General features: G+C 39.0%; 1 protein-coding gene and 1 pseudogene across 5 annotated transcripts in view; both read left to right on the forward strand.

Annotated features, from left to right (window-relative positions):
• The window catches only part of KBTBD12 (kelch repeat and BTB domain containing 12), an 86,960-nt gene that overhangs the window by 49,074 nt on the left and 22,806 nt on the right, over positions 1-15,080 (forward strand). For 3 of the 5 annotated variants that reach the window (XR_002125764.1, XM_019658653.1, XM_019658652.1), the window contains exon 5: positions 1,259-1,456. Coding sequence is in view for 3 of the 5 variants with exons in the window: in XM_019658653.1 (XP_019514198.1) it covers positions 1,259-1,456 (198 nt within the window). In the remaining 2 variants the exon portion in view is untranslated. Of the gene's footprint in view, positions 1-1,258; positions 1,457-3,643; positions 4,437-15,080 lie in introns of those variants that run through there. The other 2 variants (XM_019658654.1, XR_002125765.1) reach the window with 2 other exon arrangements.
• LOC109391242 (YTH domain-containing family protein 2 pseudogene) lies at positions 8,954-11,001 on the forward strand (annotated as a pseudogene).

Below are 15,080 nucleotides of genomic sequence, written 5' to 3' on the forward strand. Positions count from 1 at the left end.
AATGTCATAATTAAGTACATGATATTTCTGTTACTTGTTACAGTCTCTGTACTTCTAAGTCTAATTTGTATCTCTTTTAAGGTACCTGTCATGATCTCCTCTATCTATTTATTTACATACATGGCTCTTTACACCCCATTAATTTCTTAATTGTAAGAAACATGCCTTATTCACCTTTTTAAACTCCTTCTCACTTAGCACATTGCCTTGCATGTATTAGGCAGTCAGTGGATATCTGTTGAATGAACTGTATCATCCAAAAGTGGAAGGTGCACTAGACATTTGGGTTTGGGGCCTTCCTTTGACCCCCAAAGCTGAAATTTACCAAAGAATAGCTCTTCATTAATGGAGAACAATTCAATGCAACTTAAGAAGAGAGGGAAAGACAGGCTTGCAGTGAAGAGAAAGGGAAAGGACACATCCTTAGCTAGCCAGATCAGTGAAATCATTGCTAATGATCAATAAGAAGACAGAGGTCAGAGTCAAGTTACCCTCAGATTAAAACCTGGAGTTCTTATTCTAAAGTGGGTGCTCATTTTGTCAACCAGTGTTGGATGTTGTAGAATATAAAGACTGCAGTGGGATCAGCTTCATGCATAAGAACAAACAGATGGAACATTATGAATAAAAATGACATTAAAGGGCCGGCCAAGTGGCACGATGGTTAAGAACTGGCTTGGGACGCCAGAGGGCCCCGGTTCAGATCCTACATATGAGGGCCAGTGACAGTGCCCTCTACAGCTAAGATGCTGAACAACAGCTCAACTTGGAGCTGGGCTGCTGTGAGTCGCCGGCAACGGCGTAGGCTGCAGCCCCTGTGGCAGTGGGTTGCCATGGGCTACCGTGAGCAGCCAGCAGCTGCAGTGAGTGGCCGTCCAGAAGCCAGTGACTGATCTGCCTCGCCCGGGAAGAGTGTAATGATGGTGCCAACTTGGGCCAGTGAAGCAACGTCCTCCACACCTAGACTGAAGAACAAAATGACAGCAACTTGTCTGTTCCCCTTCCCCCAATTTCCCAGCACTGTTCCCATCCCCCCAATTCCCCAATAAAAAATCTTTTAAAAAATGACATTAAATTTGGCTATATAGTATGTAGTAGATCACTATTGCTTAGAAATTATCTTAGAAGGAGCACCAGGCAAGAAATAAAAAGTCAAAGGCCCATAAACCTGTGATACAAACCATAGCAGGAAGTGGGTGCTATCCACAATAAAGTTTCAGTTCTTAGTCATCTCATTTCTGTGTACCATTCTCTATAGGTGGAATTGGCTGCATGGGTCGAGACAAGGGCCAGGTTCGAAAGTGCCTTGATGTGGTGGAAATCTATAACCCTGATGGGGACTTTTGGAGAGAGGGCCCACCTATGCCAAGTCCCCTGCTGTCTCTTCGAACCAATTCTACCAATGCAGGAGCAGTGGATGGGAAGCTATATGTCTGCGGAGGATTCCATGGAGCAGGTATTGATCCAGTTTTAAATGTTTCATAACCTCCTTTGGTGTTGATCTGACTTCCCTTAACTGACCCAGTCACCAAAAAATAATCCTGAGAGCAGTGTGAGCACTGCCAAAAGCATGGATTTTAGAGTTCAACCACCTTGAGCAACTCACCTAACTTTTGAACTTGAGTTTCCACATCTACAAAACAGAGCTACTACCTATAAAAGCTATTGTAAGAATGAAATGAGACCTAGTTTATAATGTGAATATGAGGATAAATAGGAGAGAGAAGGGTAACAATGCCTGGTTGTAGGACTAAAGGAGAAATTTAAAAACATGAACAGGTGGAAATAGAAGAATGACCAGAAATGTTGGGTTTTATAGCTGTCTTTATTGATCAAGACATCCTGCCCTCAGAAGATTCTCTTATTCCTACTCAAGTACTACCATTTGAAATAAACTGCTTGAAAGTGTTTCTAAAATAATACCTAATGCATATACTTATTACCAAACTTAGTTTCCATATATATAATTGCATCATCATTGAAATCTATAGTATGGATTTATAATTTTTAATGTAACAGGGACATTTTAAAATATACACAAATCTAATAAGCAACTAGCTCCAAAGTTTGATTAGTTGCATCAGTAAATAAGGCAGAATGCAGTTATATTGTAAATTACTAACTGTTTAATTCTAACCTCACTAATAGAAGCACTAGGCCAGTACATATCCATGAAAAACATGCCTCAGAAGCACTTAAAATTTTGGAAATGTGCCATATTAAAATAAAGCTGTGACACTGCACAGAGCAAAACCTTTTATAAGCCTACCTTCATTTTTACAGCACATAAGTCAAATAATAAGTTTTCATTACAAGTTAAAAGGGACTTAGGAAATATATGAACTAAATACAATGAGTGGGCATTATTTGGCTCTTTATTCAAACAAATCTTCCGTAAAAATATTTTTTTTCAGATAATCTAGGAAATTTGAATATGGTTGGAATATTAGATAATATTAAGAAATTGTTCATTTTGTTAGGTTATGATAATATGGCATTATAGTTTTCTATAAAGAAAAAGGGTAAAAGAAAAGCATTCTTAACAATTAGAGATTGTTTAGAAGTATTTATGAATGAAAATGATATGCTGTCTCTAATTTGCTTTAATCTACTTCAGCAAACATTTTTTTAAAAGTGAACAAGTTTGGGATGCCAAGAAAAGATTTTACAGCATCGGTAAAATGTTGATAATTATTAAAGCTGGATAAAGGCTTTCCAAAGAGGTTTCTTAAAAACTATTTTAATATATTTTATATTAAAATCGCATGATTATGTAAAGGTAGTAACCTATCATAATAGCAAGAAACTTGGGACAGTAAGGAGATCTAATAGTAGCCCCTTATTCAAGCTCTGTGGGTAGAGAGATAGAAGGAGTCAGGAGAGAGATCCCAGGTGCTGGACCCGTCATCCACCAGGGCTCTCCTGCAGCTGTGATCATGTGCCCTCCTCTCCTCTGGGTTTTGGCTTTCTCTTGACCAGAAGAGAAGGGCAGAGAACACAAAGGGTAGCCTCAGGACCTCCAGAGGGATGGGTGGTAATTAGTGTCTAAGAATTTAGAAGATATACTGTTTTGTTTTGTCTCTTTATCTTATCTGTCTTTGTATAATATTGAGTTAGAGAATTGATATTCTCCAGTTTTTCAAACATATCTAAACTCCTACTATGAGCTAACCCCATTTCTTGGTACTATATTGGACTAATAATAGTGCATTCATCCAGAGGAAGAGAAATTTACTAAATGAGCTCTCAAAGTCCATTTTAATTACTTGGTTCTAAAATGCTAGATTGTCTGGGCTTAACTTAATGAAATCCCTGGGGTTTTATGAAAAATAGAACAATTGTATACTAGTATGCCCATTACAAACTAGAGATCTCAGCATCAGACCTAAACACTGGATTTCCTCTCCTATGTGACAAAAGCCAGCCTACTCAACCCATTTATTCATTCAGAAAACCACAGTCAAGAAATTAGTCTCTTTTAATCTATTTAGTTAATTCAATAAAAATGTATTGAAACATACTGGCATTTGGGATACAATATTGAAATGTTCAACATTTGATGGAAAAGACAGATACATGTAGTAAATATAGTGATTTGGTTTGAGTTAAAATAATAAGTCGAACACCTTTAATTTTCCCCAAGCCCCACTAAAATGATGGCAAATGAAATAAGCACAGGCAAAGAGAAAAGGAGGAAGGACACCAGCAACAAAGTTTTTGAAGCAAGAAAGGAGATGAATGAGTAGTATCTAACTAAGCCTGAGAATCTCAATCCTAAACTGGCAACAGGAAAAGAAAACAAACACAGAAAAAAAAATTGTACCACAGAACCCCAGGCTGTCTCAGGAATAATAGGTAATTCTGGAAGAGGAAATGGAGGTGATGCTGAAAACATGAAGATTAGTTGAAAGACAGGAATACCCCAAATCTCCTGTCCTACTCTCAATAGTGAAATGAAGCCCATCCTCCACACAAACAAAGACTCAACTTGAGGACAAAAGTTGAGGTCAGTTATCAGTACTAAAAACAGGGAGATTAAGTGGAAAATTGTACACTGAATATTGATATCACCAGCTTTCTTCCTTTCTGGGCTCCCAGAATGTGGGCAGCCAGACCCTCTAGGCAGGAGACTGGAAGAGTCTTTTTTAGGGACCTGACGAGCCCAAACATAAGCAAAGCCAAAATCACCCTGGAGAGAATCTCACAGAAAAAGCTTCCATGGTATCCCACTCTTAAAGATGAGAAAACAGCTGAGGATCATCAGACGTTTGAGGAAAACGTGCATATAAAAGACAGAAATCAAACGAAGAAAAGCAATCAGAAGGAAACAGCATGCCAGGAGAAGTATCCTCGTATACATTAGAGAAAATATTGCATCAATGGAACAAGAAAAGGATATTTAAAAGAGTTCTTGGAAATTAGAAATATGGCAGCAGAAAGTAAATATGAGGTCTGACAACTAAATTCAAGAACTTGTTGAAACGATGTTGCTAACCTTGTTTGATATCAGAGGGATTATTCATTATGAATTTATACCAACAGGACAAACAGTTAACCAAGTTTACTATTCGGAAGTGCCGAAAAGGCTGCATGAAAAAGTTAGATGAAAACAACCTGAACTTTTTGCCAACAATTCATGGCTCTTGCATCACTACAATGCACCAGCTCACATGGCACTGCGTGTGAGGAAATTTTTAGCCAGTAAACAAATAACTGTATTGGAACAGCCTCCCTACTCACCTGATCTGGCCCCAAATGACTTCTTTCTTACCCAAAGATAAAGGACATGTTGAAAGGAAGACATTTTGATGGCATTCAAGACATCAAGGGTAATACAAGGACAGTCCTGTTGGCCATTTCAGTAAAACAGTTCCAAAATTGCTTTGAAGGGTGGACTAGACACTGGTGTTGGTGCATAGCTTCCCAAGGGGAGTACTTCGAATGTGACCACAGTGGTATTCAGCAATGAGGTATGTAACACTTTTTCTAGGATGAGTTTATGGACTTAATTGTCAGACCTTTGTATGCAATGGAAAATTTGGAATGTATAGTGGAAGAAACTTCTCAGAAAGTAGAGCAAAAAGCAATTAGATGGAAAATAGGAAAGAAAAATTAAGTCCAAGAGGTCCAATGTTTGAATAATAAGAGTTCCAGTAAAAAAAAAAAAAAAAAAAAAAAAAACAAAGAAAATGGAGGATGAATAAATCATCCATGAAGTAAATTAAGAAATTTTTCCAGAACTGAAGTCACCAGATTGAAAGGACACATTAAATGCCTAGCACAGTGAATGAAAACAACACAAATTAAAGCACATCATTGTGACATGACAGAATATTGAGGGGAAATAAAAGATCCTAGAAGCTTTTAGAGAAAAATAAGTAGTTTCATAGACAGTGTCAAAATCAGAAGGTCTTCAGCCTTCTGAACCATAACATTGTAAGTTAGAAGAAAATTAAGCAAATATCTTTAAAAATTCTTTGGAAAATTTATTTTCTACCTACTCTTCAATACCTGCTGAACTATTAAGTATGAGGGCTCATTTTCAGAAATGTGATGTCTCAAAAAATTTGTCTCTTACATGCCCCTTTACTAGGATATGTCTCACCAAAAATGAACATATAAATCAAAAAAAGAGTAAACAGGGGATCTAGGAAGCAGTATTAAACACAGTAGAGAGGAAAGGAAGTTCGCAGGAGGATATTGAAGGGAGATCCAAGAATGACAGCTTGTACAGCAGGCCAAAAAAGCAGCCAGTACAAAATGGAGCCTGTAAGAAGGCTCTGGGGGAGATGACTTCCAGAAGAGAAAACTAATCAAATCTTAATGTTTTAAAATATCTAGACATTTGGAGAGGAACAATAAAAACTAACAAAAATAAAACAACTTGAGAGAAATTATGAAGTTGCACAGGAAAGGAACAGTACAAGGTGTGATAAAAAAATATAGTGAATGTTTAATTAAAAAAAATTATTACATGGGCTGGCCAAGTGGCGCATTGGTTAGGAGTTGGCTTGGGCTGCCAGCTCTGAGCAGCAGGGCCCCGGTTCGGATCCCACATGTGAGCCAGTGATGCTGAGCCCTCTACAGTTAAGAATGGTGAACAACAGCTTGACCTGGAGCTGGGCTGCCATGAGTTGCCAAGCGAAGGTGTAGGCTGCAGTGGGGCTGGCAGGCAGCTGGGGTGCACTTTTGTGAGCTGCCATGAGCCACCGTGAGTGGCCATCCAATGGCCAGCGAGACACTGCCTCACCCAGGAAGAGCGCAATGATAATACCAACATGGGCCAGTGAAGCGATGTCCTCTACAAATAGACTGAAGAACAAAAAGGACAGCAACTTGTCTGTTCCCCTTCCCCAATTCCCCAATGCTGTTCCCCTCTCCCAATTTCCAATAAAATCTTTTTAAAAAATTATTACAGTAAAAGACACATTGCCATTAATCTCCCTCAAAACACTCCCCCTTGCTTCAAACACACTTATCCCACTGTTCTTGCCACTTTCTGAAGCAGTTCTGAAAGTCCTATTTCATGAGTGTCTTTAGTTGCACTGTTGTGGCTGCCTCGATGTCCTGAATCGATTCCAAATGTTTACCTTTCTTGGTCATTTTGACTTTGGGAAAGAGCCAGAAGTCACATGGTGCCAGATGCAGTGGATAAGGTGGATGAGGACACACTATAATGTTTTGTTTTGTTTTTTCCCATTCTCTTTTTTTTTTAGATTTTTTTTTTAATTGGGGAATTGGGGGAGGGTAACAGTGCTGGGGAATCAGGGGAAGGGGAACAGACAAGTTGCTGTTGTTTTGTCCTTCATTCTAGTTGTGGAGGATGTTGCTTCACTGGCCCAAGCTGGCACCATCATTGCGCTCTTCCCAGGTGAGGCAGATCAGTCGCTGGCCTCTGGATGGCTGCTCACAGCGGCTGCTGGCCGCTCACGCTGGCTGCCGGCTACACATGATAGTTTATGGCAGCCCACTGCAGCAGGGGACTGCAGCCTACGCCGTCGCTGGTGACCCACAGCAGCCCAGCTCCAGGTTGAGCTGTTGTTCAGCATCTTAGCTGTAGAGGGCAGTGTCACTGGCCCTCATATNGCTGTAGAGGGCAGTGTCACTGGCCCTCATATGTGGGATCCGAACCGGGGCCCTCTGGCATCCCAAGCCAGTTCTTAACCAACGTGCCACTCAGCTGGCCCTAATGTTTTTATTTGACAGAAATTGCTGTACTAGAAATGATGTGTGACACAGTGCCTTTCCGCTATGATCACAAGATAAGGTGAATGCTGCTGCCAAGTGCCATCCAAGGAAAAGGCAGGGATCTTCAATATGGGAAGTGGCACATTGAACCTTAGTAACAGTGTGTAACAAGTTTCAACTTGTTTGGTGTAGTGAGTCAGGTGTGAGGTATGGTTGAGAGGAGGTGTGTTTTAAATTGTGCCCTAAATCATCCTCCATCAAGACAACACTTTGTATCACACATCGCTTCTGTTATATGGCAATTTCTGTCAAATTAAAACATTGCAGTGTCTCCTCATCCACCTTATTCACTGCATCTGGCACCGTGTGAATTCTGGCTCTTCTCCAGAGCCAAAATGATTCAGGACATTGAGGCACCCACAACAGCACAACTAAAGAGACTCATGAAAGAGACTACAGAACTGCTTCAGAACATGGTAAGAATGATGGAATAAGTGTGTTTGAAGTGAGGGGGGGTATTCTAAGGGGAATTAATGGCAATGTGTCTTTTACTGTAATAATTTTTTTTTATTTAAACAGTCACAGTATTGTTTGATCACACCTTGTATGTCACAGGGCTCATCTGTGAGTAGCGTTTATAATATCTAATAATATAAATTTTAAATATTGAGCTAACTAAAATTGTCTTAACTATGCTGGAAAAATTGGGAAACAGAAAGTAGGCAGGTATGGTGGGGATGTGAAAGATAGCTAAAACTACATTTTCTACAGTGGAAGTCAAGAGTAAATGCCTTCATCTGAAAAATCAAGAATTGGCAATAGTATTAAAAATGTTATTTAAAGACCCTCAATAGCCAAAGCAATTTTGAGAAAGAAGAACAAAGTTGGAGGTATCACTCTAGCTGACATCAAACTATACTATAAGGCTATATTGATCAAACAGCATGGTAATGGCATAAAAACAGACATATAGATCAATGGAACAGAATAGAGAACCCAGACCTATATGATCAATTAATCTATGACAAAAGATGCAAGAATATACTGTGGAGTAAAGACAGTCTCTTCAATAAGTGGTGTTAGGAAAACTGGACAGACACATGCAAGAGAATGAAACTGGATCACCTTCTTATACCATATATAAGAATAAACTCAAAACAGATTAAAGACTTAAATGTAAGACCCCAAACATAAAATTCCTAGAAGAAAACGTAGGCAGTAAAATCTCGGATATTGCTTTTAGTCATATTTTTTGGGAGGTTTCCCTCAGACAAGGGAAACAAAAGAAAAAAATAATCAAATGGGGCTATATCAAAGTAAAAAGTTTTTTGTACAGTGAAGAAAACCATCAACAAAATGGAAAGGCAGCATGGATGGGAGAAGATATTAACCCATGATACGTCTGATAAGGGGTTATATTAAAAATGTGTGAGGAACTCATAGAAATTAACACAAAAAAAAATAAACAATCTGATCAAAAAATGGGTAGAGGACCTGAATAGGCATTTCTCCAAAGGGGACATAAAGATAGCCAATAGACATATAAAAAAGATGTTCAGTGTCACTAATCATCAGGGAAATACAAATTAAAACCACAATGTGAAATCACCTAACACCTATCAGAATGGCTATCATCAGTAAATCAACAAACAACAAGTGTTGGCGAGGATATGGAGAAAAAGGAACCCTTATGCACTGTTGGTGGGATTGCAAATTGGTGCAGCCACTATAGAAAACAGTATGGAGCTTTCTCAAAAACAATATGGAGGGCATCCGCCAAGGCCCCCGAGTGTCATGGACAAAAGCCGCCACTGCACTGCCTACTCCCGCCGCAGGGGCTCATCTGCCATCGCCATCCTGAGGAAAGCCTGTTTCCATTGCCACCTATGAGGATCTGAGAGTCATGTCAACCAGCAGCCTCTTGGAGCGGAGACCAAAAGATCAAGGAAACAAAATACAAAATGAACCTGTACCTCAAAAAGACGGATTAAATGATGACGATTTTGAACCTTACTTGAGTCAGTCCACAGGCAAGGCTCAATAATGCATATATTGCCATGTCAGATTCCTAGTTAACCCAGTTACCACAGTCCCTCGATTGGCTTCTCCTATTCTTTGGGTGAAGCTGCTTGATCTATTGGAGGTGACACAGCCATGCCATATCTAATTTCTTATGGACAGCTGAGCAACGGAGAACATCACTTCTTACCAGATGCTATGTTTAGACAATCAGGTGCCCTTGGTAGCACTCCATTTCTTGGTCAGCATGGTTTTAATTTCTTTCCCAGTGGGACTGACTTCTCAGCTTGGGAAAAATAACAATTCTCAGGGACAGTCTACTCAGACCTCTGGATATAGTAGCAATTATGCTTATGCACCTAGTTCCTTAGGTGGAGCCATGATTGATGGACAGTCAGCCTTTGCCAGTGAGACCCTCAATAAAGTTCCTGGCATGCATACTATAGACCAAGGGATGGCAGCACTGAAGTTGAGTAGCACAGAAGTTGCAAGCAATGTTCCTAAAGTTGTAGGCTTTGCTGTTGGTAGTGGGTCCATTACTAGTAACATTGTGGCTTCTAATAGTTCGCCCCCAGCTACCATTGCTCCTCCAAAACCAGCATTTTGGGCTTATATTGCTAGCAAGCCTGCAAAACAGCAACCTAAGTTGAAGACCAAGAATGGCATTACACTGTCAAATCTTTCATCACCCCAATAAAGGATAACATGGATATTGGAACTTGGTATAACAAAGGTCTTATTACAAAAGCCTCCTCAGAGGCTTTGGTTCAGAATATAGGTTATCAGTCAACCCAGGGGTCTCCCCAGCTTGTAGGTCAGCAGGCTTACAAATGCCCACCAGTGGCTCAGGCATCCGTAGGGCAACAGACACAGCCATTGCCCCCACCTCCACCACAGCCTGCCTGACTCTCAATCCAGTAACAGGCAGCTCAGCCAAAACACTGGGTAGAATCTCAGAACTGTGGCAGTGGGTTTGGTCACAATGGGGTAGATGGTAATGAAGAACAGTCTCAGGCCGGGTCTGGATATACTCCTTCAGAACCTCACCCAGTGTTGAAGAAGCTATGGTCCATTAATAACTATAACCCCAAGGATTTTTACTGGACTCTGAAACATGCTCGGGTTTTCATCATTAAGAACTAATCTGAGGACAATATCCACCACTCCATTAAGTATAATACCTGGTACACCGCAGAGCATGGTAACAAGAGACTGGATGCTGCTTGTCGCTCCATGAGCTGGAAAGGCCCAGTTTACTTACTTTTCAGTGTCAATGACAGTGGACACTTCTGTGGTATTGTGGAAATGAAATCTGCTGTGGACTACAACACATGTGCAGGTGTGGAGTCTCAGGACAAATGCAAGGGTCGTTTTGATGTCAGATGAATTTTTGTGAAGGACGTTCCCAATAGCCAGCTGTGACACATTCGCCTAGAGAACAATGAGAACAAACCAGTGACCAACTCCAGGGACTCTCAGGAAGTGCCTCTAGAAAAAGTTAAGCAGGTGTTGAAAATCACAGCCAGTTACAAGCACACCACTTCCATTTTTAATGACTTCTCACACTATGAGAAACACCAAGAGGGAGAAGAAAGTGTTAAAAAGGAATGTCAAGGTTGTGGAAAATAAAGGGCAGTTCTGCACAGACTGCAGCAATGGTCACATTTGCATATCCTAAGAGGAAAAAAATGACCTTCAAGAGAATTAGGACTTTTTCCTTAATTTCGCTGACTTCAGAGATGGTTGCAGACTTGCAGTTTATGTATTGGAATTTCACAAAAGACATAGGACTTAACTGGAAAAACGGGAAAAAAAAAGAGAAAAAGAAAAAAACTAAACAAAAAATCCCTGTAGGTAATTTAGGTGAAAAATATCCCTTTTTATTTTGGCTTTGGTTGTGATTTCAGAGCATAAAGCTTTGTGGTTTTGTTTTTTTGTTTGTTTGTCTTTTTACTATGTTTTTTGGATTTTAAAGTCCATAAGTGCATACGGTTTCTCTAATTTTTAAATCCTTTCCTCCCCCACTTTTTTTTTAAAGATTTTATTGGGGAATTGGGAAAGGGGAACAGTGCTGGGGAATTGGGGAAGGGGAACAGCCAAGTTTTTGTCCTTCATTCTTAGTTGTGGAGGGTGCAGCTAGCTCAGCTCCAAGTCCAGTCGCCATCTGGCCACCTGTGGGCAGCTCACGGCAGCTCAGTTCATGGTGCTGTGTTCAATCTTAGTTGCGGGTGGGCTACACCCACCATCCCATGTGGGAGTCAAACTGACAACCCTGTTGTTAGCAGCACATGCTCTCACCAGCTAAGCCATCCTGCCACCTGTTGGCACCTCAGCTGCAGCTCAGCTCAGGCGCAGCTCACTGGCCCATGTGGGAATCAAACCAGCAACGCGTTTGCTCAGACCTCGCGCTCTTAACCAACTGAGCCACTTGGCCAGACCCTCCTCCCTCCATTTTGACATTTGCACTTGGAGAACACCTGAGTTTCAAAGGTATGGACCTCCACCCCAGAAAGTGGGAATTTGTTTTTTTCCTTACGAACTAGACCATTTTTATGAAGAATTTTCTCTCAGAGTTTAACAGTGTTATCCAAGTTTGTGCCTTTAAGAATGGTTCATTTTTTCTGACCCTTTGTTACTCAAAGTAAGTACTAGGAGTCCTAAGAAATATTCTGTTCTTGTACATTATACTGATTAAGTCAGGATTAATTTGATTTCACTGCTAAGACCAAATACTTATTAAGTCAGGATTAATTTGATTACACAGCTAAGAACAGTGGTAAAAACTTGTTTACAGAAATGCATTTTGGAAGAAAAAAATATTGTAAAATGTATAGTGAGTGTTCAGCCAAGGAGGAAAGGGCATTGCCTATCTTTCTACCATTAATCACTTCTCAATAAATGTGAGATCCTGTTGAGCATCAAAAAAGCAAACAAACAAAACCAATTCCACTTTTGGGTATTTATCAGAAGAAATCCAAAACAGTAATTCAAAAAGACATGTGAGGTCTGATAATCAAGTTCATGAACTCATTCTAGAAAAAGTGTATATACCTCATTACTGAATATCACTACAGTCACCTTCATAGTACTCCCCTTGGGAAGCTATGCACCAATGCTAGTGCCTAGTCCACCATTCAAAGCAATTTTGAAACTCTTTTTCTGGAATGGCCATCAAGACTGTCCTCCTCATATTACCCTTGATGTCCTGAATGTCTTCAAAATGTCTTCCTTTCAACATTTCTCTTATATTCAAGTAAAGAAAGAAGTCATTGGGGGCCAGATCAGGTGAGTAGGGAGGGTGTTCCAATACAGTGATTTATTTACTGGCTAAAAACTCCCTCACAGACAGTGCCGTGTGAGCTGGTGCATTGTCATGATGCAAGAGCCATGAATTGTTGGCAATGTATCAGTAAAAATATTACTCAGGGTAATGTTTGCAAATTTACTCCCTATATTTCCTTCTAGGAGTTTTATGGTTTCAGGTCTTACATTTAAGTCTTTGATCTATTTTGAATTTGTTCTCACATATGGTGTAAGGAAGCGGTCCAGTTTCATTTTTTTTTTTGCATGTGTCAGACCAGCTTTCCCAGTACCATATATTAAATAGCCTGTCTTTACCCCAATGTAAATTCTTACTTCCATTATTATAGATTAAATGACCATATAGGCATGGATTTATTTCTGGTCTCTCTATTCTGTTCCATTGATCTATGTATCTGTTTTTATGTAAGTACCATGCTGTTTTGATTACTGTAGCCTTGTAGTATGATTTGATGTCAGGTAATGTGATACCTCCCACTTTATTTTTATTTCTCAAGATAACCATGGCTATTCAGGGTCTTTAATGGTTCCATATAAATTTTAGGATTATATGTTCTATTTCTGAGAAAAGTGTCCTTGGTAGATTGATAGGAATTGCATTGAATGTATAATATATATTGCCGTAGGTAGTATTGACATTTTAACTATATTAATTCTTTCTATCCATGAGCATGGTATGTGTTTCCGTTTACTTGTATCTTCTTTGATTTCTCTCTCCAGTGTCTTATAATTTTCTGAGTATGGGTCTTTTACTTCTTTGGTTAAATTTATTCCTAAGTATTTTATTGTTTTTGAAGCAATTCTAAATGGAATTGTTTTCCTGATTTTTTCTTCAGATAGTTTATTATTGGTGTATACAAATGCAACTGATTTGTGAGTGTTAATTTTGTATCCTGCTACTTTACTAAATTCATTTATCAGTTTTAACAGTTTTTTGGTGGAGTCTTTGGGATTCTCTATATATAGTATCATGTCATCTGCATATAATGACAATTTTACTTCTTCCTTTCCAATTTGGATGCCTTTTATTTCATTTTCTTGTCTGATAGCTGAACCAGAAGTGGCCAGAACTTCCAGAATTATGTTGAATAAAAGTGGTGAAAGTGGGCAGCTTTGTCTTGTTCCTGATCTTAAGGGGAATGGTTTTAGCCTTTCCTCGTTGAGTATGATGTTTGCTGTGGGCTTATCATATATGGCCTTTAATATGTTGAGATATGATCCCTCTATTCCCACTTTGCTAAGAGTTTTACCATAAATGGCTGCTTGATTTTGTCAAATGCATTTTCTTCATCTATTGATACAACCATATGATTTTAATTTTTTATTTTGTTAATCTGGTGTATGACATTAATTAATTTGCAGGTACTGAAACAACCTTGCATATCAAGAATGAATCCCACTTGATCATGGTGTATGATCATTTCAATGTATTATTAAATCCGGTTTGCTAGTATTTTGTTGAGGATTTTTGCATCTATGTTCATTAGGGATATCAGCATGTCGTTTTCTTTTTTGTAGTATCTTTGTCTGATTTGGGGATCAGAGTGATAGTGGCCTCATAAAATGTGCTTGGGAGCTTTCCCTCCTTCTGTACTTTTTGGAATAGTTTGAGGAGAATAGGTGTTAATTCTGTTTTGAATGTTTTGTAAAATTCACCTGTGAAACCATCTGGTCCAGGACTTTTGTTTGTTGGAAGCTTGTTGATTACTGATTCAATTTCTTTGGTAGGAATCAGTCTGTTCAGAGTTTCTGTTTCTTCTTGATTCAGTTTTGGAAGATTGTATGCTTCTACAAATTTATCCATTTCTTCTAGGTTGTAAAATTTGTTGGCATATAGTTGCTCATGGTAATTTCTTAAGATTTTTTTGTATTTCTGTGGTATCTGTTGTCACTTCTCCTCTTTCATTTCTGATTTTATTAATTTGGGTTGTCTCTTTCTTTTTCATGGTGAGTCTAGCTAAGATTTGTCGATTTTTTTATCTTCTCAAAAAACCAGTTCTTGGTTTCATTGATCTTTTGTATTGTTTTTTTGGTCTCTATTTCATTTATTTCTGCTCCGGTCTTTATTATTTCCTTCCTTGTACTCCCTTTGGGCTTGTTTTGCTGTTCTTTCTCCAGTTCCCTTAGGTGTAAAATAAGTGTGTTGGTATGAGATTGTTCTTGTTTCTTTACATAGGCCTGCAATGCTATGAATTTTCCTCTTAGGACAGCTTTTGCTGCATCCCATATATTTTGAGTTGTTGTGTTTTCATTGTTGTTTGTCTTGAGATAGATTTTGATTTCTTCCTTAATCTAAGTTTTGATCCAGTCACTATTTAGTAGCGTGTTATTCAGCCTCCATGTATTTGTGTGTTTTCCAGGTTTCTTTTTACAATTGATTTTTAGTTTCACAGCATTGTGGTCAGAGAAGATGCTTGATATGATTTCAAACTTCTTAAATTTATTGAGACTGGTTTTGTGTCCTAACATGTGGTCTATCTTGGAAAATGTTCCATGTGCACTTGAGAAGAATGTATATTCTGTTGCTTTAGGGTGAAATGATCTAAAAATAT

The sequence above is a fragment of the Hipposideros armiger genome, unplaced genomic scaffold (assembly GCF_001890085.2).
Source record: "Hipposideros armiger isolate ML-2016 unplaced genomic scaffold, ASM189008v1 scaffold_286, whole genome shotgun sequence".
NCBI classification, from domain to species: Eukaryota; Metazoa; Chordata; class Mammalia; order Chiroptera; family Hipposideridae; genus Hipposideros; species Hipposideros armiger.